This window comes from Balaenoptera physalus (assembly GCF_965194825.1).
Source record: "Balaenoptera physalus genome assembly, chromosome: 10".
In the NCBI taxonomy this organism is placed as follows: Eukaryota; Metazoa; Chordata; class Mammalia; order Artiodactyla; family Balaenopteridae; genus Balaenoptera; species Balaenoptera physalus.
The window spans coordinates 103,085,740-103,112,724 of NC_138889.1; the positions used below are offsets into that span (position 1 = coordinate 103,085,740).

Consider the following 26,985-nt stretch of genomic DNA (forward strand, 5'->3'; position numbering starts at 1 on the left):
CCCCTGCATTGGCAGGCGGATTCTTAACCACTGCGCCACGAGGGAAGAAGCCCAGAACACACACTTTTAGACATCACTTCTTTACGACTAGGTGATGGGGAAACTGTCACTTATTAGGCACTACTGTGTGCCCTGTGTTGTGCTAGAAGCTTTCCACGTGTGAACTCTTCCAAGCCTCGTAAAAGTCATAAAGTATGTGGTGTTATTACCATTTGCAGGTAAACTCAGGTCAGTAAGGGACTTGACAGAGGTCTCACAGCCAGTAATTGGTAATAACAGGTTTTGGACCTCGGTTGTGGGTGACCCAAGGCTTCTTTTTTCCCAGTTCACATGTCCTCTCACTGGAGGTGGCCCAGGCTGCCCTGTTAGAGCCTGTTCAAAGCCAACATGTGGCCGTCTTGGGTGGGGAATCCCTGTACAAATTCCAGGGGTCTCACAAGTGCATGTTAGGATGGAGGGCTAGGGGCCTGTGCCCATGCTTCAGGACTCACGTGTTCCCAGCTTCCAAAACCTTCCCTTAGTCCATCCCACGATGGCAGCTTCATCCCGTTTCCATAGCACGTGTACTGATTTGAAGAAAACTTGAGTTGACGCCCTCATGTGTGTCTGTACACACACAGACATGGGATATATCCCCTCAGTGGGGGTCTCTACAAGACCTCCAAAGAGAGGAAACTCAACAAATGCTTGTTAACTCACCTTCCTGGAGGGAGACCGGGTTCCTATTTTCTAGTGAGGATCTCCGAGATCCTTTTTGGGAGATGGAGCTCTCAGGAGGCTGCCGAGAGGCCCAAGTATTGATGATAGTTGATAAAAGAAGCATTTTATCTCACACTTTAGAAACTGCTGGGTGGATCCGGGCTGCTGGTCTCTGGTAAGGGTTATTTATTCAACCAGAATTGACTAAGTTTCCGTTACATATATAGCGTATGGTAAGTGCTCAGTATACATGCGGAATAAGTTAATTAATGACAAGTACAAGTAATTTTATTTTACTTCTTTTTTTTGGCCGCTCCCCATGGCTTGTGGGATCTTAGTTCCCCGACCAGGGATCAAACCCAGGCCCTCAGCAGTGAAAAAGCCGAGTCCTAACCACTGGACCGCCAGGGAATTCCCAAGTACAAGTAATTTTAATTACAGGTGACAGAAGCCGGTTCTGGCTAAATGAATAAAAACAGCATTACAAGAATACTGTTGCGCTCATTGAAAGAATACTGGGGAAGATGTGTAGAACTAGCTCTAAGCCAAGGGGTGGCTTAGGGAGGATAGAAACAAGGGTAGCCCTGGGAACCAAGCAGGTATCTCTGTTGGGTGCTGCTGTAGGTTGACTCGGCTCTGTTCGTTTCACATTCAGAATCCTCAGGGAGCTTGGGTGGTGATTGATAACCTTCCCAGAATCATGTGGGGAAGGTCGGGGTTATCTTCACAAAGGGAGGTGTTCTGGGCAGGCACACACTCAAAGTTATCTTCTCCAGTGGATACGTAAGGCAACCCTGACCCTCCAGGAGTTTACAGTCAGTGGGGAAGGATAGATAAGTGAAGGGATAATTAATAGAGGGCTGGGATTAATGCTGTGGAAGGTTTGCACAAAATGCATTGGGAAATCAGGGAGGTTTTCAAGTTTGCATGGGGGGTCGGGGAGGGTCAGATCAGGGAGACAGAGAAGTTTGTTCGAGATTGAGTTTTAAAGGCTCAATAAAATTTTGCCAGCTGGACAAATGCATTTCAGGAAGAAGTCCTTGTGTGACAGCTCAGCAATATGAGAGAATGGTGTGTCCAGGAAGTGCTAGGAGTTTCCAAGCGCCTGGTCCAGAGATGCATCATAGAGGAAGAAATGTGGGCGGGACTGGATCTTAAAGGGCCCCATGTGCTCTGTTGGGCTTTGGGACTTTTAATCCTGGGAGATGAACTATCATTGAACGACTTTAAGTGGCAAAAGGACGGGATCAGTCCTAAGTTTTAGGAAGGTGATTGTTGGGGGCTGTAGCAGTGTCCTCGAATTCAGTTCCTTTGAACGTGGCTATTAAGCTTGGGTGGCTGATGGTTGCAGACAAGCCAGAGAATGAGATTACAGAGGAGCCAGTCAAAAGAGGCTCCCCGGATGGCTGGAGAGTCCCAAATTTCAGTGGGAATTCCCGGTAACTCCATCTGCTGTAGCAGGTCAGGGGGATGGTAGCAGGGGAAGGAAAGAGTTCCCTGGTGGCTTTCCTTGCTGGTGGAGTTCCCATGTTGAGAGTGACATGTCTTGGCTTAGGAGGCCATAGGCCACTGAAGGGTGTGGAGAAGCAGGTGTCGAGGGGTTCACCCCCTCCCCACCTCCACTCCCAACAACCAGTTCTTCCTTGCTCAGAGGTGGGCTGTGTGTAATGCAGCAGTCGTCTGGGAGGAGCACCTGGGAAGAATGCAGAAGCCGCTCAGGCCCTTTAGCTGGGTGGGAAGGGAAGCACTTCGTTTAGATAGCCATTTTGTGCTTTTGTAGAGGTAGCTGAATGAGATTATGAAAGCCGGGGTCCCCGGGGGTTGCTGGGGGCTGCCGGGAGAGCTTCCTTTTCCCCATAAACGTGAGCTCTGACAGGGAACAGCACACAGTGCTGTTTCCTTTGCAGTAGGTGGTTTCTGAAAACAGGAAAATGTTTGCTCCTACTGTGATGATTTGAAGCTAGTGCTTTGGAGGAATTGAGACTGTTTTAATACAGATCCCCGGTAGGGTAGGTCATGCATCTGAACGTTGTGGAGAAGAGTTTAGGAACATATGGTCCAAATCCAAAGGATGGGCTAGAATCTGCCTGTCTCCAACATTTTAGCTGTGTGACTTCGGCCGAGTTACTTAACCTCTCTGTTTTACATTCTCCAACTGGAATGAGTTATAGTAACATCACCAGTACCACCACCACCACCACCAAAACATAATATTTATTGAGTAGTTACAGTATGCCAGGCACTGTGCCAAAGTGTTTTATATTCATTATCTCATTTATTTTGTAAACAAACCTATGATGTAAGTGGTGTTCTTATTAGCACTTTACAGATAAGGAAACCTAGGCACAGCGAGTTTAGTAACTTGCTCATTTCTTCCCCTCATCCCCCTGTAAAATATCAGTAAGTGTGGAGCTAGGATTTAAACTCAGACAGTGTGACATCAGAGTTTGATACATCACAGAGCTGTTCTGAGTTTTAAAGGAGATTATGTATGTAAAATGTTCACTACAGATATAGCTTCTCGTCTTTAGCGAGCATTCAGTGCTGTTCGTTATTTCCGGTGCTTTTGGTCTCACCCTCCTCCTTTTTGTCTCTCACAGAAGCAGCTGACACAGGATGAGGATGCCGATGAGGTCGAGATTGCTGTTGACAACACAGCTTTCATGGATGAGTTCTTTTCTGAGGTAGGTGCCCTTCCGGTATTTTTTTTCTGAATGGACATAAGGAAACACAACTTCCTTAGTAAAGAATAAAAACCCCCAGATCTCTCAAGGGTAGCAGAGGAAAGTCAGTCTTTTGCTGGGGTGGAATGGACACACCAAGAAGTTACAAGGAGAGTTTCTTCAGTACTTGGAAGGATTTTTAATCTTACTGAGAAAGTCAGGAGAAGGTAAATTATATATATTAAAGAGATGCTTTTAAAGTCTTATGCTACATGACAACATTTTAATGATATCCTTTCTTGCCTGAATTACATATTTTAAATACAGAACCGACCCTGGGGGCCCAGCCACAAGTGTGTAAAAAAAAAAAAAAAAAATCGCATTTCATTGCATTTTTAGGCCTGTGATTTGGGTAGATCAGAATTGTTGTTTCCAAAAATTCAATCCCTTTGACTTTTCTGGTGATAACTGAGAAACCAAGAAACCACCAGTTTATTTTTTTCGAAATTCAGCAGAGGCAAACATGGGTGTCCCGTGTGTACAGATTCACATAGTCTTTGATGTAGAGGGTCCTGTTGGAAGGTGCTGTGGTAGACAGTGAGTGATGGGAAGCTTGGGTGGGGGGTTGGGGGGCGTTGTGTATCATGGACAGAAACACAGCCTTTGAAGCCAGGGAAATTTGGGTTCAAATCTCAGCCCTGCTTCTGACAGCTGTTGATCTTGTGAACGTTTCCTTAACAGGCTTGGTTTCCTTATCTGTACCTTGGGATCGATAATGTAATTCCCCATAGGGCTATTAGGAGGATTAAATGGGTTAGTGTTTCTAAAACATTCCGCGTAGCAACTGACGTACATGTGTTTCAATAAAACCAAACCAAACCACAAGAAGTTCCGGCACTGAAGTTTCTGCCACCATGTTATGGTTTCTTTATTTAGGCTTTTTATTGCGTATATAAAAAGGCGTCGTATTGTTTTTGCAGGGGAGATGTGCGTGCTTCCGGTCATCTGGATTGTGAGTGTGGAAAAGCCACCCTCTAGTTGTTTTCTAAGGGGAGTGGAGCGGGACTTGATGGCTTATGCCAGTTCATCTGTGAGAGTCACAAGCGGGTTTCAGAGCGAACCTGAGTGTGTGCTGACCTGATTGGGAAGTTGGCTGTGAATACTGCTCAGATCCCCACCCTCTCCGTGGGTGGGTCCATCCCTTTGGTGGAGGAGTCATAGTGAGATCAAACAATGCTTGAGTTTTGTGAGTCCAGTATTGTTCTAGGTGTGGACTGTGGAAGGAAAGGGTCTTTCTGTTCAGTGCTGGGGGTGGACTTGAGGAGATGCATGACATCATTGCAGCTCATCCCTCTGAACTTGCCTTAGAGAACCAGTTACATTAACTTCTTTCCTAGGATAAGGATTCTTCTCCATTAACGGTGTCCTACCTCTTTTCTTAACCCGTAAGAGGGGCCCCGAGAGGCAGTGCTCCTTGTGAGGTGGGAAGATGGTGGGCCTTGGCCTCCAAGACCTGGTCTGAGTCTATCCCTCAGGCCTTTAATAGCAGTTGACCTTGGTCAGGTTCCTTAACCCAGCTGGGTTTTGATTCCTGCTCTGGAAACTGGGAATGGCAGTACTTACCTTTCAAGGCTGTTGTGAGGATCACATGAGATCACATGAAGATTGTACATCTGGGAAGCATCATCTGAACAGAACAGCACCAGACGGATGGTAGTTATTTTGGGGGACTTAACAAGGTCTCGAGGGCTGCTGCTTTTCTTATTGCTTTCTCTTAGTTAAATGCTTTTCTATCATTTAGGAAAAAAAAAAAGACCTATCATATTTAGGGTGGAGAAGGGGACAGCATGGTGGGGTGGAAACAGCATTATTTTTTTGGACATAATTCCCTACCTGCCACTAACTGTGTGATCTTGGGCACATGCCTTAACTTCTCTAAGTCTCTGTGGGTTTAGCTGTGAAATGGGGAGAAAAATATTCACCAGACAGATTTGTTGGGGATGAAAGGAGCCAGCACTCGGAACGTGCTTAGAGGGGGCTTAGGTAAATGTTACTTTCCTCTGTACTCGTGTAGATAGAGCACAGAGAGGATCAGTATTGGAGTGGGGCAGAGGCAGGAGGGAGCCCATCATGGGAAGAGATTGTGCAGGCTCTGGCGCCCCACGGATCCTGGTCTAAATCTCAGCTCTGCCCATTACAGTGGTATAGCTTTGGAAAAGTTGTTTAACTGCTCTAAACCCCAGTTTCCTCTAAAACAGGCCTAGCGGCATTACCTGCTCGTTGTTATAAACATAAAATGAGAAAGTATACGGATGTACCCGCACAGTGCCTGACCTACAGTAAGTGTGTCTTCAGTAAATTTTAGTTCTCATCACCATTCTGTTCCCCAGTGTATTTGTGAATAAATAGACCGCAAAGTTTACTTTAGAGAATGTGGTCTGGAAATATCCTTGAAGGTGGGTTAAAGTGCATTCCGGATAATAGGGATTTGGGGAAATGAAAAGGTTTCCCTCTCTGTTTGTCTAAGGAATACACCCAGTGCATCCTGCAGGATACACTGATAGCTGTGTAGATTTCTTGGGAATGCACTCTTGTGATAAAAGGTACCTTTTGGACTGCTTTCAGCAAGTAGGTCACCCCTGGTTATTTGCTGAGGACTGATGGTGTGAATCACAGCTTGGTCAGAGAGGCATTTGCAAGGTACAGATGAAGTCACAAGATCAGGATGTTTTCAAAATGTGCTTTGCCCTGTACAACTCAAATGGTTTCTCCAGCCTCCCAGTTATTATAGAAAAGAGTTGACCCTTGGGTGTTTAGGCCTCCTTGGCTGTTAAAAAGCCAGGGTCTAGTAAATGATAAACCTTAGATTTTTTGTCTAATTTGCAGTTGTCTGTATTTTCCTTGGTCTCTTTGTTCAGTCGGCAGAGAGTGCAGAGCTTTAGAGGAAACAGAACGTGCCTGAGAGGGCAGGATTGGGATTGAGAGATGGAGTCTGCCTGCTATGTAACAAATCACCCTACCAGTTAGTGGGGTAAAGCAACCACTTTGTAATACTGATGGATTCTGTGGATTAGGAATTCAGACAGGGCCCAGTGAAGGTGGTTTATTTTGGGGGAGGGGCGGGGGCTGTGCCCTCGTGACTTGTGGGGTCTCTCAGTTCCCCATCCAGAGATTGAACACGGGCCCCAGCAGTGAAAGTGCCGAATCTTAACCACTAGACCACCAGGGAGCTCCCGGAGGTGGGTTATTTTTGCTGCACAGTTTCTGGGGCCTTGAATAGCCAGAGTCTGGAATCTCAGAGACTTCTTTTTTGTTTTTTTTTTTTAAATATTTGTTTATCTATTTATTTATTTGGCTGTGCTGGGTCTTAGTTGCAGCACGTGGGATGTTTTAGTTGCAGGTTGCAGACTCTTAGTTGCAGCATGCCAACTCTTAGTTGTGGCATGTGGGATCTAGTTCCCTGACCAGGGATCGCACCCGGGCCCCCTGCACTGGGAGCACAGGGTCTTAGCCACTGGACCGCCAGAGAAGTCCCTGGAATCTCAGAGACTTCTTAATTCAAGCATCTGGTGCCTGACCTAGGGTGACTCAAAGGAGCACCTGTGGGGCTTCCCTGGTGGCGCAGTGGTTGAGAATCTGCCTGCCAATGCAGGGGACACGGGTTCGAGCCCTGGTCTGGGAAGATCCCACATGCCGCGGAGCAACTGGGCCCATGAGCCACAACTACTGACCCTTTGCGTCTGGAGCCTGTGCTCCGCAACAAGAGAGGCCGCGACAGTGAGAGGCCCGCGCACCGCGATGAAGAGTGGGCCCCGCTTGCCACAACTAGAGAAAGCCCTAGCACAGAAACGAAGACCCAACACAGCCAAAAATAAATAAATAAATAAATAAATAAATTTAAAATTACCTTTCTCTAAAAAAAAAAAAAAAAAAAAAAAGGAGCACCTGTACTTGACCTCCTTCTGGGGCATGGGCTCCTCAGCACGACCAACTCAGGGTCATCGGTTTGGTAGAGGAGGCTTAGGGCTCCAAGACAAGCATTGTAGCTGTGGAAGTCGTACAGCCCATCACTTGTATCGTACTCTGTTGTCGAAGCAGTCACAAGCCCGCCAGATTCAAGAGAGCAGTACATAGATACCACCTCTCAATGAGGAGATTGAAGAATTTGTGCCATGTTTTAAAACCGCCAGAGTCACAGCTCCATATGCCATCACCCTACACCAGCATCACAGGCAGTGAGAGAGCAGGCAGCTAGACAAGTTCAGAAATCCTTTGATCAGGGAGGAAAACTCCCCAAGTCCTCCACACTGACTTCCCCTGTGACTCTTTGGCCGGCAGTGGATCACATGGTCATGGCCACTCTTTTCTAGAATGGAGACCAGGAAAGTGAGAACTTAGCAAAGGGGCAGGGTTGTCAGGATTGCCATAGAACCGATCATGATGCATCCTCTGGGGCTGGCAACGTGGCTGCCCAAACCAAATCAGAGTTCTGTTAACAAGAAAGGGCAGGGGCGGGTGGGGATGGCTATTTGGATGGCAGTATGAGATGCAGAAAGACTTCTGTGATCAAACATGTTGGAGAAACACTTCATACTCTTTTCCTCCCATGGAGATTGCAAATGCACATGAACTTATTAAAGATTCTAAGAAATCCTATAATAAAGAAACCTGGTTGCCTTACCTATCTCAACACTTATTTTTTTCATAGAACCCCTTCTGACATGTAACTTCGGTTAGCAAGATGAATGAATGATTTCAGAAAATGCTATTATAAAGTTTTCTTTCTTGGATGTGCTTAAAAAAGGTATATGAGGCAATTTGGCAGTGGTGTATGAAGCAAGCTTACCCCTGGAGTTCCTTGTATTCATTTGTCTATCCATTGAACAAGCTTCTACTGAGGGACACCATGTGCTTGATAGTGATGGAGATCCAGGCGTCTGAGGGGAACAAGACGGGTGGAGCCGTGGCTGGTTAGCGGAACTGAGAGGTGAGCAGTCTTGTGATTTTTGTTAAAACGAAGATCCTCAAAGTGGATGTAACTTGGAAATCTAGGCATTAAGTTGAATCTAGCAGGTTAAATACTCTCCAACTCGTTCTTTTTTTTTTTTTTTTTAAAGACACAACCAAGCCAAAGATGGGGAGAAGGAAGGATTTTTTTTTTTTTTACATTTTATTTATTTATTTATTTATTTATTTTTGGCTGTGTTGGGTCTTTGTTTCTGTGTGAGGGCTTTCTCTAGTTGCGGCAAGCGGGGGCCACTCTTCATAGCGGTGCGCGGGCCTCTCACTATCGCGGCCTCTCTTGTTGCGGAGCACAGGCTCCAGACGCGCAGGCTCAGTAATTGTGGCTCACGGGCCTAGTTGCTCCGCGGCATGTGGGATCTTCCCAGACCAGGGCTCAAACCCGTGTCCCCTGCATTGGCAGGCAGATTCCTAACCACTGCGCCACCAGGGAAGCCCCCAACTCGTTCATGAAGTAGCATCTTTGGATGACTAGGTGAGCTAGTAGGTTCTGCATTTCTGGGCTCTTTCCATAGGCAGGCAGGAAGCCCTTGCTGGTCATCTGCCTGTTTACTCTCAGGTCCATTCCCCGCCCTCCCTGTACTCTGCTCTGTATTGCAAGGTACTCGTTGCCCAGGTTCCCTTGCCAACTGGCTTTTGGTGTGTTTGACCCAGGGGAGGCACCGCAGAAGAGTCAAGGTCGTGGGATGAAGCTGTGGTTTTCCTCCCAGACGTGTCTCCTCCACGGCCTCAGCTTTCACTCCATAGACCCTGCCTCCGTGGTCCTGTTCTGCCGGTTGACTCCACCACCGTCTGGCTGCCATCAGAGGGGCCCTGGTGACCCTGCCTTCCTTGTCACCCCTCCAACCTGCTGTTGCTCATTGCCAGAGTGCCTCACCATCCTCTGTTTGGCTTCTCAGCTCTTGCATCTCTGTGTCAAGAATTCCCTGTATTTTCTAGCAGGCAGCTAGAAAAGCTCAGAAGTCCTTTTATGCGGGAGGAAAGCTACCCAACTACCCAATTACTTCGGTTAAAATAACTAGATAGGTTTTTATTTTCCTGACCCTATTTTGAGTGATGCAAAGCCCAGATACACTTAATTGATTTGAGGTGATTGTCCAAGACTACTACCTTTCACTGGTCAGTATAACTCTGAGATCATATGTTCCTTTTCATTCGTAAAAGGAGAGTTGAAATACTACTCTCAGTCTTGATAAAACCCCTTGAGGGACTTGACTTCTGTTGCTTGGCTGACTGAGACCTTTCTCTGTCCCTTCTTGTCAGTGTTTGTGTTCCAAAGCAAAGAAGCAAACAAAGAGGACTTCACCGAGAACTTCTAATACAAGGACTGTTTTGGATTTTGCTATTTTTGGAGAAAAGTAAAGGTATATGAATTGTGCAGAGCAGGAATCATTTATTTGACCCTTACAACCCCATTACTTTTGTCACCTTAAAAAGGTGACATATAATAAGTTTTCAATAAATAAATACGTAAGATTTAATGCCTAACTTAGAGGTACAAGGCACATGGGAATTTAGGGGAGGCAGAGACATTTTAGGTAGAAGAGACAAAGCCTTATACCTTACCCCATGGCATCTGCCAGTCTCCAAAGTAGTACTTTCTCTGCTTTTAGATTAGATTAGATTACATTACATTACATTGGATTAGATTCCACTGGCTAATTAGGTCCAGAGGGAAGAGGCCATCCATGCCTTGAAAATAACTCCCTCCTTTTAGTTAGATGATGGCGATTAGTACAGTCCTTCCTCGGTATCTGCGGGGGTGGGGGGAGTTGGTTCCAGGACCCCCGTGGATACCAAGTCTGTGGATGCTCAAGTGTCATATAAAATGGCATAGTATTTGCATATCATCTACACACACCTGTATACTTTAAATCATCTCTAGATTACTTATGATACCTAATACAATGTAAGTGCTATGTAAATAGTTATAAATACAATGTAAATGCTATGTTAAATAGTTGCTAGTGTGGTAAATTTGAGTTTTGCTTTTTCGAACTTTCTGGAATTTTTTTTTTTCCCCTGAGTATTTTCGATCTGGGGTTGGTTGAATCCATGGATGCAGAAGTTGAGGATACAGAGGGCAGCCTATATACTGTGGTAATTATAGTTGGTTCCATGAGGCAGACACCCAATGTGAAGAGTGGTTGGTTGACTTGCTGTCCTTACTGGATTTCCTTGGGTGGCTACTGACATCACAGAACATTTTGTTAACATTAGCATTGCTGTGAGGATTAAGTGAGACATTGCTTGTAAAGGCTCAGCGTAGTACCTGGCACACAATAAATGTGTAGTAGTTGCTGGCTATTTTTGTCTTTATCACCATCTGACGTTTATTGAGCATGTACTTTGTGTTATGCCTTTGACATATCTTATCTCATTTAATGCCCACACAAACTCTAGGAAGTGGGAAATATGATAATCCTCATTTCACAGATGAGAGAACTGGGGCTCAGAGAGGGTAAGTGGCTTGTTCAAGGTCAAAAAACTGCTAAGGGGTGGAGCCAGAATGTGAACCTGATATGATTCTAACTTATTTTCTTAAACTGTGCTATCTAGATTGCCCCATTACTGACAAATCATTGAAAATTACATTTTAAAAAGTAACAAACAATAAGTGGGCATTGGGGATGTATTAGCTGCAAATTTAACATGGCAATTAAAAAAAAAACAAACTTGCAAATTGGTTCCCTCAGTCAGCAACGTTGCTTGAGCATTCCTTGTGTAAAAAGCTCTCTACAGGGAGCCTTGGTTGGAGAACAAAGAAATAAGGCACATGATGTGAGTCAAAGGTAACTGAGCCAATCTCACAGAACTGGTGAGTGGATCACACACATTCACCTGACACAGGCTGAATACACACGGACCTGGGAGAGAAGATAGAGAGCTTCCTGTAGGTGATTCTTGCACCTTCACCTGGTTCAGGAGACAGGGTTTGGATTTAACAGTTGCCTTGGTTCAAACCTCGGTTTTGCCTCTTTCTGCAGTTATGGCCTTGATTGACTTCCTCAATTTCTTTGAGCCGCAGTGCTCTTGTGCATAAAAAGGAGATAGTGATGGTGACTTCACAGACATCCAGTGAAGGGCCTTGTTTCTGGGACAGGTGTATGTTAAATCGGGTTTAGTTCTTAAATATATTATTGTGCAGGGTAATGTCAGTCTATTTAAAACAACCCCAAACAGACACACAGACAAATAGCACTTGAACTTTTAGTTTCAGCACTGGCAGATTTCCCGCTAGCCCTGTCCCCCTGCCCCGATCTTTGGTTGTCTGGCAAATGCACAAAAGGAAATTAATTGCATATATACCTGCTACCATGAAATACTCAGAAAGTCACCTTCGAGAAAAACTAACACTTCCAAGAAAAAACAGAGACACAAAGTTTAAAAAAAAAAAAAAAGCTCTGTGATCGGCCAGTTGCCCATCCTGAAGTCCTGAAGGGATTCTGAGGTTATTTGGTGAGCTGACTCAATTACTAGATTACTAAATCAGAGTGCCTGCAATACCTCCAAATGGTGAGGGTGTTGAGGACAGAGGGAAGAGAGCAGCCGCCATGGGTGGAGGATGAGTGCAGGTGGGGGTGGAGGCCCCTGACCTGGAAAGTTCTGCGGGCAGGTTGAGGACGGAGCCCGAGGCCCAGTGCTCCTGTCTGTCGGGCCAAATAATATTCCAGGAGCTATTTTCTAAGACATCCAATCCGTTGAACATGCAAAACCTTAGGCCTCTGGCTTCTTAAAATAGGGTGATTAGTTCCGTTGTTAAAATTCATTTTAAAATGGCGAGGACATGTTATTCTAGAAAGTCTTTTTTCAGTCCTGTTTATACAATGTAAGTGCTCTGGCAAGACAGTCACGTGATGGACGTGGAAACATGGTGTGATGCACTGACACTTTAGGAGTTGGAAGAGGAGTCAGTGTTTGATGGGAGAGATGAAGAGAGAGGGAAGGGTAAGGTGGCAATTTCTGGGTCCCCCGAGGGCCTGAGTCTGAGGTGGTTACACGCCTAGAGCCAGCGGCGTTCACAGGTGATAACATAGGCCTTTTTGATAATTGGGTAGCTTGGGATGCTGCTAAAAGGGAAGCAGTATGAAGAAGCCAAAAACATTGTCGTCTTAGCTCTACTGGAAAAAGCACCCCAGTCGGACTCTGGAGAGCAGTATTTGAGTGCTGTCCCTACCACCAACCCTGTGACCTATGACCTCTTTAACCCTTAGTTTCCTCATTTCAGTAATGGTCTGAATGCAGTGCTATGGGTTGTTTTGCCAGCTGTGAAAATACTTCACAAATGTTTGGGTAGCTACTTGTATTTGTATTTACACTCTGATGATATTATTAGACTGAAAATTTATTCTGTATCTTTTTTTTTGGTTTTTTTTTTTTTTTTTTTTTTTTTATTCTGTATCTTTAAGCAAGTAATTCTATTCTCAAACTATGGTGCATCAAAGCCAATATATTGGGTTGGCCAAAAAGTTCGTTCGAGTTTTCTGTAACATCTTATGGGAAACACCCAAAGGAACTTTTTGGCCAACCCATATTTGTAGAGGGTCAAATCCCCACTCCACTGTCAAAAATACTAATTTGAGGGGTAGAGAACTCAAGTTTTATTTCTTTGTAATTTGGAGAGCTGAGATCAGGATGTCTTTTTTTTTTTTTAAGTGAATTATTCACCGGAAGAAAGGGCTGCCGGAAGCTGCATATTGAGTTGTATTTTCGTTGTATCTCAGGCGTTAAGATCCTACTCTTTGGCATTTTACAAGGTTTCTGTTTGTTGACTGTGGCCGTGTTGACGTGCCCCTCATTGTGGAAGTGAGGCAGGTAGATGTGGCGGGTTTTAAGGTCTCTTTGGCATGTGCTGCTCCCTGCATATGCACTGGCACCGCAGCAGAGGCCGTGGTGCCAGGACAGCCGGTGCCTTTGAAGAGGGAGCCAAGGCTGAACTTAATGCTCAGGCAGCAGCGTGCTGGGACGGTGTTCCATCTGGGAATGAGGCGCGGCTAGAAGTACTTTCTGATACACACCTTGTACAGTTAGGAACCTCAGAAATGGTCCACAGCTTGAACTCCTGTGTCTTGATTGTCTAAGGCGATCAGCTAGTAAGAGGCATTTCCCCAGAACACGTGTCCAAGAGAAGCTCAGCATCTCCTGAGACGGTCATTGCTTCGTCTCTCTCTCTCTTTCTCTTTTCTTCATCTCTGTTTCTGTCTTTCTCTTCCTCTCATTCTTCTCTCTGTGTTTCTCACTCTCCAGGTTTGTTCTCTCCCTTTCACTTTTTTTCTTTCCTTTTTCCCTCTCTCCTGTCCTCACTTTCTGCTGTTGCACTTTTGGAGGAGCCGAGGGTCTGCCTGGTAAGGTTTCCTGACGCTTCCCTCTGATTATTCCTCATGAGTTGTCCTGGCTCTTCTCGACTCTGGCTGGGATCTTCCCATCCAAGGTGAGTAAACGTATTCCTCTCAGGGAGCCATGAGGACGGGTCTTCAGTGACTGCTCTGTTGACGTTCGTTTCTCTGACTATGGAAAGGGGACTCACTGGGCTCACTGGTCCTCAGAAGACTTTTCCTGTCACCATCTTCTTCCACCTTCTGGGTAGGGAGCTCTGTTTTCATCTCAGTCATGGCTGTATTCTTCCTCTTGATGACAAAGGCTATCATCTTTCTAATTATAGATCGAGGAAACTCGATTCAACATTGACAAGATCTCAGAGCACGTGGAGGAAGCTAAGAAGCTCTACAGTATCATCCTGTCTGCGCCCATTCCAGAGCCAAGTGAGTGCTGACTCAGGGCTGAATCACCCAACAGTGACCCTTGGCCATTGGGGCTGGGCCTTGGTTTCCTCCCTCTGTGAGCAGCAGGGGAGGGGGTGTATTACCTTACACTAACATATGTGCCATGTCATCTCCCATTCTCCTCTACCCTCTCCTGGCTCACTGCTCTGCTTCTGTTACCTCTTCTCTTCATGGTCCTACTTAACACATTTAGCCAAACTTTCCTCTCCTTCCTAGCTAGTCCCTCTCATAACTGGCAGTGGCTCTTACAGCTGCTGACATACCTCATCTCTGTCCCACCCACCACTGCCCCTGTGCTATTTCCTCTGCCTTAAATGCTTCCCCAGTACCCCCCTATTTTTCCATGAGGTGTTTGTATTCTGTAGTTCTGGGGTAGGATGCCAGGAAAAAATGCCTTTTAAAAATAAGCTCTCTGTGATTCTAAGGACAGATGTCTTGAGAGCCCACCAGGATACATACTGCTCTGGGCAGTGGGCACCTGAGAAAGTTCCCCATCTCCTCTGTTGATTGTTGTAGCTGACTAAGCTTTCAGTCTTTTCTAACTGACTCTACCTGCATTTGTTTACCCAGAAACCAAGGATGACCTGGAGCAGCTCACGACTGAGATCAAGAAAAGGGCCAACAATGTCCGGAACAAACTGAAGAGTAAGAAAGGGACAAAGGGAGCAGGCAGCACTCCCACCATCCGTCTCGCATCCGGGGTCCAACTCTTCTGGACCGAAACTCTTCCTGATGGGAGTGACACCACCCTTGCCGTCTTTGCTTGTGGTCTGGGCACTGTCCCTGGAATGACCTATTATAGCCCCACACAGTTTACCTGCTCTTGAGTCATGACTGTGGTTGAGAGAGTCCAGAATTGAAGTTCGGAGATGGGAATGAAAGTGTGCTTTCAGCTATTGGATATTCGTGTGACTTGGTCCTTTAGCTTAGTCCCTCGACTTTTCTCTTCCTGGTCCCATTTCCTTCCCCAGCACCTATGTACATTTGAACAGTGATGTTAGTGATGTATGGATGCCAGATGCATTACAGAGTCTAGAGACATTTCTTGGGGGCCAGGTATCACCCTCCCATCACCCCCATGCCCACCCCTCAATTTAGGGCATTGTTCAGTGAAGCCACTGTCGTAGATTCAGTTCCTCTGGGGGCCCAGAAGGTTCCTTAGTTCCATGGCTATCATCTGCATTCTTGCCCCACTGTATTTGGTGACAAGTGCATGCTGTTGGTCTGATAGTGAAAGCAGCATTGCTCAGCCTAATTTATCATTTCTTCCCCCCAAACAGACTGTGCTGCCTGTTTTCATGCGGGTGGAGGTGGAAGTCGTTAGTGGCAGCTTCCAGTCATAGCCGTGATCGTGTGCCAAGCCCTCTGTGTGCATTCTCATTTAATTTTCACGTTGGTGTTGCTAGGGAGGCACTGCTGTTTATTCCATTTTACAGACGAGAGAACAGGAACACTAAGAGAGGTTAAGTGGCTTTTCCAAAGTTACGTGGCTACTCAGTGGCAAGGATTTGAGTCCGAGTCTCTTAGTGACAGAGACTCATGCTGTTAACCACTGTGCTGAGAGGTATCCAAGGAAGAAGACCCGGCAGTAGTAAAGGTCGTGGAACGCGTGTCCCGTGGCTCAGGTGTGAGCTGACCTTTTGAGGCTGGGCCTGCCTGCTGTTACGTCTCCTGGGCCGGGTGTGAGAGAAAGAGAGAGGAGGCCGCACTGCACAGTGTGTTTCTTGGAGGAGAGCAGCAGATGCGTTGCTAGAATAACCTCCTCTCCTATCCAGGCATGGAGAGGCATATTGAAGAAGACGAGGTCCGGTCGTCAGCAGACCTTCGGATTCGGAAATCCCAGGTGAGATTTTCCCTGGTCTAACAACCATCTAGTCCAATCTTTTAATTTTTTTTTTTCTTAGCTGTGGAGTCTTTTTAATTTAAAAAAAAATTTTTTTTAAATAAATGTATTTATTTTTGGCTGCGTTGGGTCTTCGTTGCTGCGTGCAGTCTTTCTCTAGTTGCGGCGAGTGGGGCTACTCTTCGTTGCGGTGCACAGGCTTCTCATTGCAGTGGCTTCTCTTGTTGTGGAGCACGGGCTGTAGGCATGCAGGCTTCAGTAGTTGTGGCACGCAGGCTCAGTAGTTGTGGCGCACTGGCTTAGTTGCTCCGTGGCATGTGGGATCTTCCTGGACCAGGGCTTGAACCCGTGTCCCCTGTACTGGCAGGTGGATTCTTAACCACTGCGCCACCAGGGAAGTCCCTTTTTAAAGTTTTTATTGAAGTATAGTTGATTTACAATACTGTGTTGGTTTTAGGTGTACAGCAAAGTGATTTGGTTTTGCATATATATATATATATATATATATATATATATATATGTATGCTTCTTTTTCAGATTCTTTTGCATTATAGGTTATTATAAGATATCGAATATAGTTCCCTGTGCTATACAGTAAATCCTTGTTGTTTATCTATTTTATATATAGTAGTGTGTATCTGTTAATCCCATATTCCTCATTTATTCCCCTCCCTTCCCCCTTTGGTAACCATAAGTTTGTTTTCTGTGTCTGTGAGTCATGTCTGTGCTTCTGTTGTGTAAATAAATTCATTTGTATTATTTTTTAGATTCCACATGTAAGTGATATGTTTGTCTTTCTCTGTCTGACTTACTTCACTTAGTATGATAATCTCTAGGTCTATCCATGTTGCTGCAAATGGCATTATTTCATTCCTTTTTATGGCTGAGTAGTATTCCATTGTATATATGTACCACATCTTCTTTATCAATTCCTCTGTTGATGGACACTTAGGTTGCTTCCATGTCTTGGGCTATTGTAAATAGTGCTGCTATGCATGTTGGGGTGCATGTATCTTTTCGAATTAGAGTTTTTGTCTTTTCCAGATATATGATGGGGAGTGGGATTGCTGGATCATATGGTAACCCTATTTTTAGTTTTTTAAGGAACCTTCATACTATTCTCCATAGTGGCTGCACCAATTTACATTCCCACCAACAGTGTAGGAGGGTTCCCTTTTCTAGCTGTGGAGCCTTTAAAACAAAAAACAACCAACAACCACTATTTGGAACTCAATTTGAAGAACTGGTGGAGGGGAGCTGCCCAGGTTGAAGTGGGGGACAGGGCCGAGTCCAGCTGGTGGCCCCTCTCACACTGTCCTCTAAGGAGGTGCCTGAGGCTCCCAGAGCACTGCTGAGGGTTTAGTGAGCCTCCTTGGTTTACAGGTGAGGAAACTGAATCCTCTCTGAAGACTGTTGGTCATTAGTTGTCCAGTTTGGAGTCAGGCTGTTTGGTGGTCATCAAAGATATGATCCTTGTCCTTGAACTGGCACGATGTTCAAGTAGCACAAGGAAACTATGACATAAGACCCGCAGGAGAACGTGTACGAAGACGGGATCAAATGCATGTGCTCCCAGCATCAGACGATCTCGGGAAAAACTGGGGTGGCCAGAGGAGGCTGGGCCTTGGTGGGCAAGATGCCAACATGGATAGGCTTGGGGAGAGGTTCTCCTTAGAGGCATGGGGGTAGGAGTGGTGTGTGTGGGTGCCTGGGCGGGTTGGTAGCAGTGGGGTTGGGGGTGGGTGTGAGGGGCAGACGTGAAGAGAGCAGCCTGTCTAGAGAAAAAAGTTTGTCATGGGATAGTGGACGTTGAGTTTTTGGTAGAGAACATAGCACCATATTCCAGAGGCCTTTGGCTACAGTCCAGGGAGTTTGGATCTGACTGAGTAGCCTGTATGCATTTACTTTGGGTTGCAGTTTGTTAGGAGGATAATATGGGAACCATTTGAAAACTGGATCAGAGTGGGAAAGAGGCAAGAGGCAGGTGGGTCTCTAGTTGGGTTTTGCAATGATTTTGGTCTGAATTTGCCTGGTGGTAGTTGGTCTGAAAAAAGCATAGATATTGGTGATTTTGCAAAGGAAAAACCAGTAGGGCTTGATGCTGAGAGGTGGGTAAGGAAAAAAAATGATAAAGATTTGAGTTTAGGCACCAGGGCCATTGACTGAAGGCACTGAGTTAGAAGCAAGAAAAGTTGGGGAGGTCAGTTTGAGTAACAACCCAAGGATCTTTGGATGTAGGAGGGAGTCCGGCAGCTTTAGAAAGCAGGGCCTCTGAGATTCACAGGGTGTCTCCTTTGGCCTCACAATTACTATAGGAGTTCAGCAAGACAGGTTAATAGATACTGAAAACATGCTTTGGAAAGGTCAGCCAACTTTTCCAACGGTGTAAAGTTAGGAAACCAAAAAACTGAGTCTTGTACCTGGTCTTTGTTTTTTGTTTTGTTCTGTTTTCGCTTTCATACCATTTTGAAAGGTTACTTTCCATTTACAGTTATGACCAAATGTTGGCTGTATTCCCCGTGTTGTACAGTACATGCTTGAGCCTGTCTTACACCCAATAGTTTGTACCTCTCACTCCCTCACCCCTATATTGCCCTCCCCGCCCCCACTGGTAACCACTAGTTTGTTCTCCTTATCTGTGAGTCTGCTGCTTTTCTGTTAAATTCACTAGTTTGCTGTATTTTTTAGATTCCACATATAAGTGATATCATACAGTATTTGTCTTTCTGTCTTATTTCACTTATGCCTCCCAAGTCCATCCATGTTGCTGCAAATGGCAAAATTTCATTCTTTTTTTTTTTATGTCTGAGTAGTATTCCATTGTAGATATCTGTACCACATCTTCTTTATCCATTCATCTGTTGCTGGACACTTAGGTTGCTTGGCAATTGTAAATAATGCTGCTATGAACATTGGGGTGCATGTATCTTTGCAAATTAATGTTTTGGGGTTTTTTTGATATATACCCAGGAGTGGAATTGTTGGGTCATATGGTAGTTCTGTTTTTAGTTTTTTGAGAGACCTCCATACTGTTTTCCAGTGACTGCACCCGTTTACGTTCCCACCACGAGTTGTCCCTGGGCTTCTGGTTCCAGGACCAGTGCTGCTGTAGATGAGGCTGCGTCGGGGCTGGGGTTCTGTGAGAGTTGTGGACCTTCCCCTCCCTCCCCTCGCCTCCTGGGGGCTCACAGCATTTGACCTTGCTCCCGCAGCACTCCGTCCTCTCCCGGAAGTTTGTGGAGGTGATGACCAAATACAACGAGGCTCAGGTGGACTTCCGTGAACGCAGCAAAGGGCGAATCCAGCGGCAGCTCGAGATCAGTGCGTGTTTGAAGTTTGGCCTGTGCCCCTTCACCCTTCCTGCCACGTGCTTGTCCGTCCCCAGTCGTGAGGTCCGGGGAGAGGGAGCAGGAGCCCCGCCGGTGGCTTCTGCCTTCTCTTTCGTGCCCAAGCTGAGGACAGGCCTCACGGCACTGGTGCATCCTGGACGTTGCGTCTTAGGCTGAAAGATGGCTCGGAGTTACCAGGCCCGAGTCGTTTGATTGCCGTGGGAGCCAGCGTTTCTGCATCCATGGAAGGAAGCACTTGCTACACAGCTGCACTCCGTGGGGCTCGTGACATCTTTTGCTGCCTGTCTGACAGCAGAGAACGGTGCTAGTTGCCATGAGGAATAAAGAAGTTACTAGAGCCACGCCCTTCAGGAATCAGAAACCGGACTGCAGGGCCCCACAGGGCGGAAAGTGCTTTGAGTGCAGGAACCGAATGAACAAGGGCGCAGGCAGAACAAAGCACGCGAGTTCAGGAGGGAGAGGCCGTCCAGGGCCTGGGAACAGGGCGCATTTGGGTGGAGCAGGGTGAGGTTAAGGCGGATGGAGGGAGGGCTCACCCAGGAACTGGCTCCTTGTCCTGAGGACCTTGGACTCCGTGGTGGAGTGAAGGGGGCCAGGAGACATTCTGAGCTGGAAAGGAATGTAATCAGACATGGGCTTCAGGAAGGTAACTGCTGAGAATGTTGAGGATGGACTGGATTAGGGGAGAAATCCAGAGAAAGGCGAGTCCGGAGGCTTGTAAGGCCATGGTCTTTAGAGTGAACTTGCTGTATTCCCATTTTCAGGGAAGTTCTGAAATGGTGAGCTTTGATCTTAATATTTGATGCTCTCCTCCTTTTGTTATAAAGCCGGCAGAAAGACAACAGATGAGGAACTGGAGGAGATGCTGGAGAGTGGGAACCCTGCCATCTTCACCTCGGGGGTGAGTGATGGTGGGGGCGGGCTGGGCTGCAGAGGCAGGGAGGACGGGGCGGCGGGAGCCCCGAAGGGTGTGGGTGAGGCTGCGGTGGGCGTGATGGCCGATGGTTGGTCTCTGTGCGGCCTGGCCTAGATCATCGACTCTCAGATTTCCAAGCAAGCCCTCAGTGAGATCGAGGGACGGCACAAGGACATCGTGAGGCTGGAGAGCAGCATCAAGGAGCTTCACGACATGTTCATGGACATCGCCGTGCTGGTGGAGAACCAGGTAGCACAGGGGGTGCCGCGTGGGCAGGGAGGAGAGGAAGCCCCGGGCTTCCTGAGAAGGGCGAGACGGGACTCCTGGAAAGCCGGGTGGGGTGGGAGAATCATTGGGAACTTGCGAAGTAGATGCTGACATGTTGGGCAATCGCAGCCTCATCATTCACGCCTGTTACTTTGGCCTGGAAGTCATTTCTGATTAATAGGGGATTTGATGTGCTCTGTCAAGTACCTGGTTCCCTCCAGCCTCAGGATCGTTGTCTGTTTTAAATTAGAGATGTGGGTTCTTAACGGTGATGCCTTAAAACAATCTCCTGATAGGAACTATTTCACTGGTGACATTGAAAACATGGGGCCTTTTCCCCAGTTTCAGGCGAAAAGTTAGGTTTAACAGAGGTTCTTGTATTTTTCCATTTTTGTTTTTTCTTCTGTATGTGTGTTTTTCCAAAAATGTTGACAGTTTTTGCTAAGGAACAAGAGCAGACAAAAAAAGGATTGAGGGGACAGCAAAGTAATATTTACAGAGAAACTTGAAACTCTCACAGTGCTTAGCTTGACAGTCTGTTTTGTCCTGGGTAAGCCTGCTCAGGGATGGATGGCTCTGTCCCCAGCACATGGTCTCAGTGTCACATAGTCACACGTCTCCTGGTTCTTACGATGCAGTTAAATTCGCCACTGTGTCATGGTTTGGTGCCACTATTACCATGAACTCCCAGTGGCTCTGCCACCTGGAGAGGATTGAAAACTGCTTCCTTTGTAGAAGGAAACCTAACTGAAGCCCGAGCACCACTTGGCTGGTTTTGACATCAGTTCCCTGCTCTGGGCTCGGGTGCCTTTCTCCCACCCCCTTGTGGCCTTTGAGACCATTTCTCCTGCCCCTCCATCCCTACTCTTCTTTTTTCTCCCCACACTGCCTTGCCGAGGAACTGGTTTGAGATTCAAGTGATGGTAAGTTCTGTTCTCTGTGTAGAGACTGACATAACGCCATGGGTTGGGTTGAGGAAGGTCTAGGTGGGTGAAGGGAATTCCCATCCTAAGATGCACAGAAATCAATTGGAGAGACCAAGCTTCTGGTCAGGAAGTAATAGCTGGGAAAAGGTTAGGAATCTTATTAAGAGACTGCTGTCTCTTAACCAGATAACTCAGGTAAAACCAATGTCTGTCACTTACGGGACCTGGGAGTACCTTAGAGAAAACAACTGTTCCCACCTCAGCTACTTATTGAGCACCTGCTGTGTGCTGGGCACTATTCTATAGTAGTGAATGAACTCAGTTCAGGCCGAATGAACTTGGTTCAGGTCTGAATGACCAGGAAGAAGCCGGCATCCTGGCAATGCCCTAAAAACATGAGATAGATGTATTGGGTTGGCCAAAAAGTTCGTTTGGGTTTTTCTGTGAGATGTTATAGAAAAACCCGAACGAACTTTTTGGCCAACCCAATATCTTGGCTTCTCTCTTCACATACTTAAAAAAAAAAAAAAAAAAGGTGGCGGGATCCTTCAGAATATTCCAGGCATCTAGACAATGTGCTCCAGGTGCCCAGTGCAGTGCTTGTCACAGAGAAGTAACTGAGTGATTGTTTCTGGAATGAGTGACAGCCACCAAGGCCTGGGGAACCACAGGTAATCATGGGGAAGTCGTGCAAGTTTGCCCCACAGAAGGCTGCATGTTAAAGTTTCCAGATGCTCCTCTTGGTGCTGAAAAGAAAGAGAACCCCTTTCTCGTGTGAGCTAGGACTGTCCTGGGGTGGATTTCCTGGGTGTGACTAGTGTCTGTCCTTTGCAGGGTGAGATGTTAGATAACATAGAGTTGAATGTCATGCACACGGTGGACCATGTGGAGAAGGCTCGGGAGGAGACAAAAAGAGCCATGAAGTACCAGGGTCAGGCCCGGAAGGTGAGCCTCTCCTGCTGCCTTCGGAGAAGAGAGTCCACTGTGCGCGCCGTCTCTCGCTCTTTCTCTCCTCCCTCTCCCTGTCCCTCTTTCTGCTGGACCCACCTCTTGCATCCGCGGAAAGGGAGCCATGATTGATCGTATTGAGAACAACATGGACCAGTCAGTGGGCTTCGTGGAGCGGGCCGTGGCAGATACCAAAAAGGCTGTCAAGTATCAGAGTGAAGCTCGGAGGGTGAGCCCTTAGTCCCAGCTGGACCCACCGGCTTCTCCTCTCTCTGGTCGCCCCCACCCGTGTCCTTGAGCCCGTGCCTTCCCTCCGTCTTGGCCTCGTCCAAAAGCCTACCTCAGCTTTCCCTAGAGCATAGCTGCCCTTCCTTCCCAGGTGTGCCTCGCATGGATCTGGCTCACGTGCCCTCTACCCGAGAACCCACATTTGCAGGCAGCTCTGCATCGTTGCCCAGGTGCTGCTGCTAAGCCCCTGGCCAGAGCTCATGGTCCCTTCAGCTGTTACACTTGACTCCTCTGCTGTTCAGAAGCCTTCCTTTCATTGCCTTCCACTCCGGTAGCCCAAGCCCTGCCCCACTTGGTCTCTTTTTCTCTACCATGAACCCAGTGGTGTGCTGATGGCTATGTGAACATTATCTTGTATCTTGGGAGCACCTATTACTTCTCCTTTATAGATGAAACAGTTGAGAATCAGAGGTTAAGTAATTGGCTTCGGGCCACCTAGGAAGCATAGGAACCAGGATTCAAATTCAGCTTTTCAATCAAGCTGTTTCCATCCTGTCTCCACGGCCCGCCCCCCACCTCTAGTTGTGGTGGCCCTGTCGCCTGAGGACTTGTAAGCTTCTCTACCTAGTGACGGTGGCGGCTAGCTCTGGTGGGTTTTGCTTTTTAGCCTGCTCTTTTCTATTTCTCTTGGGCTCTTGATATTTTTGTTCTTCAATTCTTTCTTTTTCTTCCAACTTTACCTATTGCTTGGGCAGGTATCTAGGGAGCTGGGAAGTTATTTTACATGATGAATCCAGGCGGGTTTGCAACAGCACCGTAACCATACTTTCTGATCCCCAGTCACTGTACTGGGTTTGACAGGTGGGAATGTACTTTGGGGGAGAGATGGACAGACGTGTGTAATTAGGACTATGTCAAAAATGTCTTTATACTCCTCCTTGAAAAGGAACAAATGAGTCACTTGTATCTTGGCCTGTTGCTGCTTGGAGACCCCATTATGGTTGCCCTTATATCTGTGTGCACATGAAGGCCGCCGTGTGAGCTGAGAGCTGATGCAAACTCCATATTCCCATCTGCTGGCATTGCTAGTGCACAAGTAATTTAAGAAACAAAATATCCTAATAGAGTGTCTTTATGTAGAGATGTTGGCTTTTTATTTCATTTATTTGGATTGATAAGATGCTTCCTATGTAGAGGCAGAGGGGTTGGGTTTTGGATGACTTACTATGGCTTTCTGGTTGTTTGTAATAATGACTTGTTTTTATTTCTCTTATCCCTCTCTCCAGAAATTGATAATTATCATTGTGGTAGTGGTTGTGTTGCTGGGCATTTTAGCGTTGGTTATTGGACTTTCCGTTGGGCTGAAGTAAGGGCGGCCCGGAAGGCTGCTGCCCTGAAATGTAAGTAAATGGAAGGTACTCGGGGACTCTGGATTGGTTCCCTCTTGAGAAATGAGCCTGGGATTTAAAATTCTGCTTCTTCCCCCTGTGGTTGTCCTTGGACACACCGAGCGCTCTGAGACTTCAGTACCTGTGCGTTCTTTCGTCTATGTAACTTCCTGTTCTCGGGTCCTGGCTGCATACAGGGGTTGGGTCTCCTGTTTGTTCCTATTCTGTGGGTTCTGTCCCCGCTCTTTGTCCTGTTTCAACACCGCCCCTCATTTTCACTCCCCTTCCCCAGCAAGCCTGCTCCTCCTCAGCTGGGTGCAGTCTATGTCTGGGATCTGGGGTTTGTCTTGTGAGTTCTTACTGGCTTTCAGGTATCTTGGGCTTTGCCTTCCGTATCCTTTTCAGTGTAAATGAAGCTTTGAATCGGGATTTGGGTCTGTAGGGTTTTGTTTGTGGTTGACTGGTTGGATCTCGAATGATAAGAGTAGCTAACATTTTTGAGGGCTGGGTTGTATCAGACAGTGTACTAAACACCTTACACATGCATCACCGAGTCCCCACGTCACCCGCGTGAGACAGGTGCTATTATCGTCCCTACTTTACGGATGAAGATGCTCAGGCTTAGAGAAGTTAGGTAACGGGCATGTTGGAACACACAGCTAATAGCGGACCTAGCTTCTCTTTGTAAAACAAGGTGGCCATTTATCATCATCTACAAAGTCTAGAGAACCTTAGAGGACAGCAACTTTTTAAAAAAATATTTATTTATTTGGCTGTGTCAGGTCTTAGTTGTGGCATGTGGGATCTTCGTTGTGGCATGTGGGAACTTCCGTTGTGGCGTACGGGCTTCTCTCTCTAGTTGTGCACGGGCTCTCTAATTGTGGCGCGTGGGTTCAGTAGTTGCAGCGTGCAGGCTCTCTAGTTGTGGTGCGCGGGCTCAGTAGTTGCGGCGCGTGGGCTCTAGAGTGTGCGGGCTTAGTTGCCCCGTGGCGTGTGGGATCTTAGTTCCCTGACCAGGGATTGAACCCACGTCCCTTGCATTGGAAGGCGGATTCTTAACCACTGGATCACCAGGGAAGTCCCAATAGCAACTTTAAAATTCAGGATATTAATTTCTTTAAAATCTGGTAAAAAGAATAGAGCTGACCACTGAATCAGGGTTTCATGTGTACAGCAGCAGCATGACAAGAATGATCTAGTTACTGGCACCGTGAAGACTTCTGTGACTTCTTAAGTATTATTTTTCTGAATATGTTTATGCTCCCCAGTTGTGCTCTAGGATAACATCATCACCTCATCTTCATTGGGGAAGCTCTGTGAAGCTCAGTGAAATTAGGAACTTGCCCAAAGCCTACACCGCTCGCAAGGCAGAGCAGGTGTGACGCCTGAACTTTTCTGCATCTTTTTCACGGTGCCTTTCTGCCTTCTAAGATGAGTGGGGGATAGGGGGACTAAGGAGAAGATGATTCTAGTGCCAGCAAGCTTCTGAAACTTGTATTCGAAAGGTGCTGATGGGAGCCCCACAGACAGAACAGGTGTTTTCCACCAGCGATGGTGCCTCTCTTCCCATAAGTCCTTCCACGGTAACGCGACAGCCCCTGGGAAGGGCTGTAAAAGGCCCAGGGATTTTCCTATTTTTTTGTCTCTTGTAACGGCTTTTTTGTTTCTGGTGCGGTGGGGTATTTAATTCCAGGCCCTGTCATGGGTGTGCTTGTTGGATTTCTTGGGTTTGTGTTGAGTCTTCCATTGTTCTCTTTTTGCAGCTGGTTCTGACCTTTCCTCTCCACCTTCTAGGTGTGTGGCTTGTGGCTGAGTCTTACTGTTGCTCTTCGCCGTCACCCTGGCCGCTGACCGGCTCCTCCTCCCCCTGCCTCTTGTAGAGCCCACTTCACCCCAGCCTGGTGTGGCCACCCTTGTCTTCAGATGGGAACGGAGTGTGAATGGCCTTCCTGAGAGAGAGTGGGACCTGTTCCTTTGTTTTCTTGTAACCAACCTTGGACCTGACCCAGCAAACAGTCTAGCCCAGGAGGAATCTAAACTACTGATGAAGCCCTCAGAACCTTCTCCTGCCCCACTGACTCTGAAGCACCTTTTCCTGGACTGTAGGAACTGCCCCGGCTTCTCCTTCTCCCCTCTGATGTGTCAAATTATGCCCCGCACCTTGGAGAGCCTACCTGAGACCTCCCCAAGGTGCTGTATTTTCTACCTCATGGAGTGTTCTTCTCCCCAGAATCGCAGTGTATTTTTTTTTTTTTTTGCCAGGGGGGGATATCTTTAACAAAGCAAGGGGATTCTTCCAAGTTCGGCAACAGTAAGGCTTGGACCTGAGTCTTCTCCCTGGCGGGACCCCAGTGCTCACGGCTGGTTGTTCCTGTCCTGAAAGCAGGAGGGACTGGCAGAGGTCGTTCTGGTCTTGGAAGCTGACTTCTTGTTTGAAATTCAGCCTCAAATTAAGCTCTAAGTGTGTTCAGCTCGATGGCCAACTCGATCTCTGTCCACGTTGTACTCCCTCATGTTGACTCAAGGAGGCGCTGCCATGAGACAGTCGTCTGAGGTTACCGTCTGTAAAGGCTGGGCGTATGGAGTAACTGTTTCCGTGTCTCAGTCTTGGGAACTGGCTGTTTACTGTTAGAGTGATGCTTTGTGAAGCCATTGCCTTGAGGCCCAGAATAACCCGGCACTAAAATTAGGCCAGGGATGAGGTGCTTGAGTCTCAGGCTCTGGGAATGTTTCAGGCCGGGGCGAATATGAGTATTCAGCCATTTCATGTGTTCCAAGTGTATTTTTATAATCGTGTGTGTGAGATGTATGTACATATATGTATGTGTCTCTCAGGAAGTAGGAAACTGGAAATGAGGATATTGTAACCTCAAAAAAATAACTTGAGCTAGGCTAAAAATTAGGTAAGAGACATTTGCTTACCTGCAAATGAATCATAGTAGAAATGTGACC

At 46.9% G+C, this 26,985-nt stretch overlaps 1 protein-coding gene and 1 long non-coding RNA gene across 14 annotated transcripts in view; one reads left to right on the forward strand and one right to left on the reverse strand.

Moving 5' to 3' along the window:
* STX3 (syntaxin 3) overlaps positions 1–26,985 on the forward strand; it is a 44,182-nt gene that overhangs the window by 13,556 nt on the left and 3,641 nt on the right. For 3 of the 13 annotated variants that reach the window (XM_082476148.1, XM_082476149.1, XM_082476152.1), the window contains exons 2-9: positions 3,300–3,383; positions 14,047–14,146; positions 14,738–14,812; positions 15,943–16,010; positions 19,223–19,331; positions 20,188–20,261; positions 20,391–20,525; positions 22,304–22,414. In XM_082476148.1, coding sequence (XP_082332274.1) covers positions 3,300–3,383; positions 14,047–14,146; positions 14,738–14,812; positions 15,943–16,010; positions 19,223–19,331; positions 20,188–20,261; positions 20,391–20,525; positions 22,304–22,414 — 756 coding nt within the window. Of the gene's footprint in view, positions 1–3,299; positions 3,384–14,046; positions 14,147–14,737; positions 14,813–15,942; positions 16,011–19,222; positions 19,332–20,187; positions 20,262–20,390; positions 20,526–22,303; positions 22,415–22,535; positions 22,647–23,931; positions 24,046–25,827; positions 26,103–26,985 lie in introns of those variants that run through there. The other 10 variants (XR_014267821.1, XM_082476146.1, XM_082476147.1 and 7 more) reach the window with 9 other exon arrangements.
* On the reverse strand, positions 4,183–12,044 carry LOC309667607. The gene is made up of 2 exons (XR_014267838.1): positions 7,308–12,044; positions 4,183–6,962 (listed from the first exon to the last, which is right to left on the reverse strand). It is a non-coding gene; the product is annotated as an uncharacterized lncRNA (long non-coding RNA).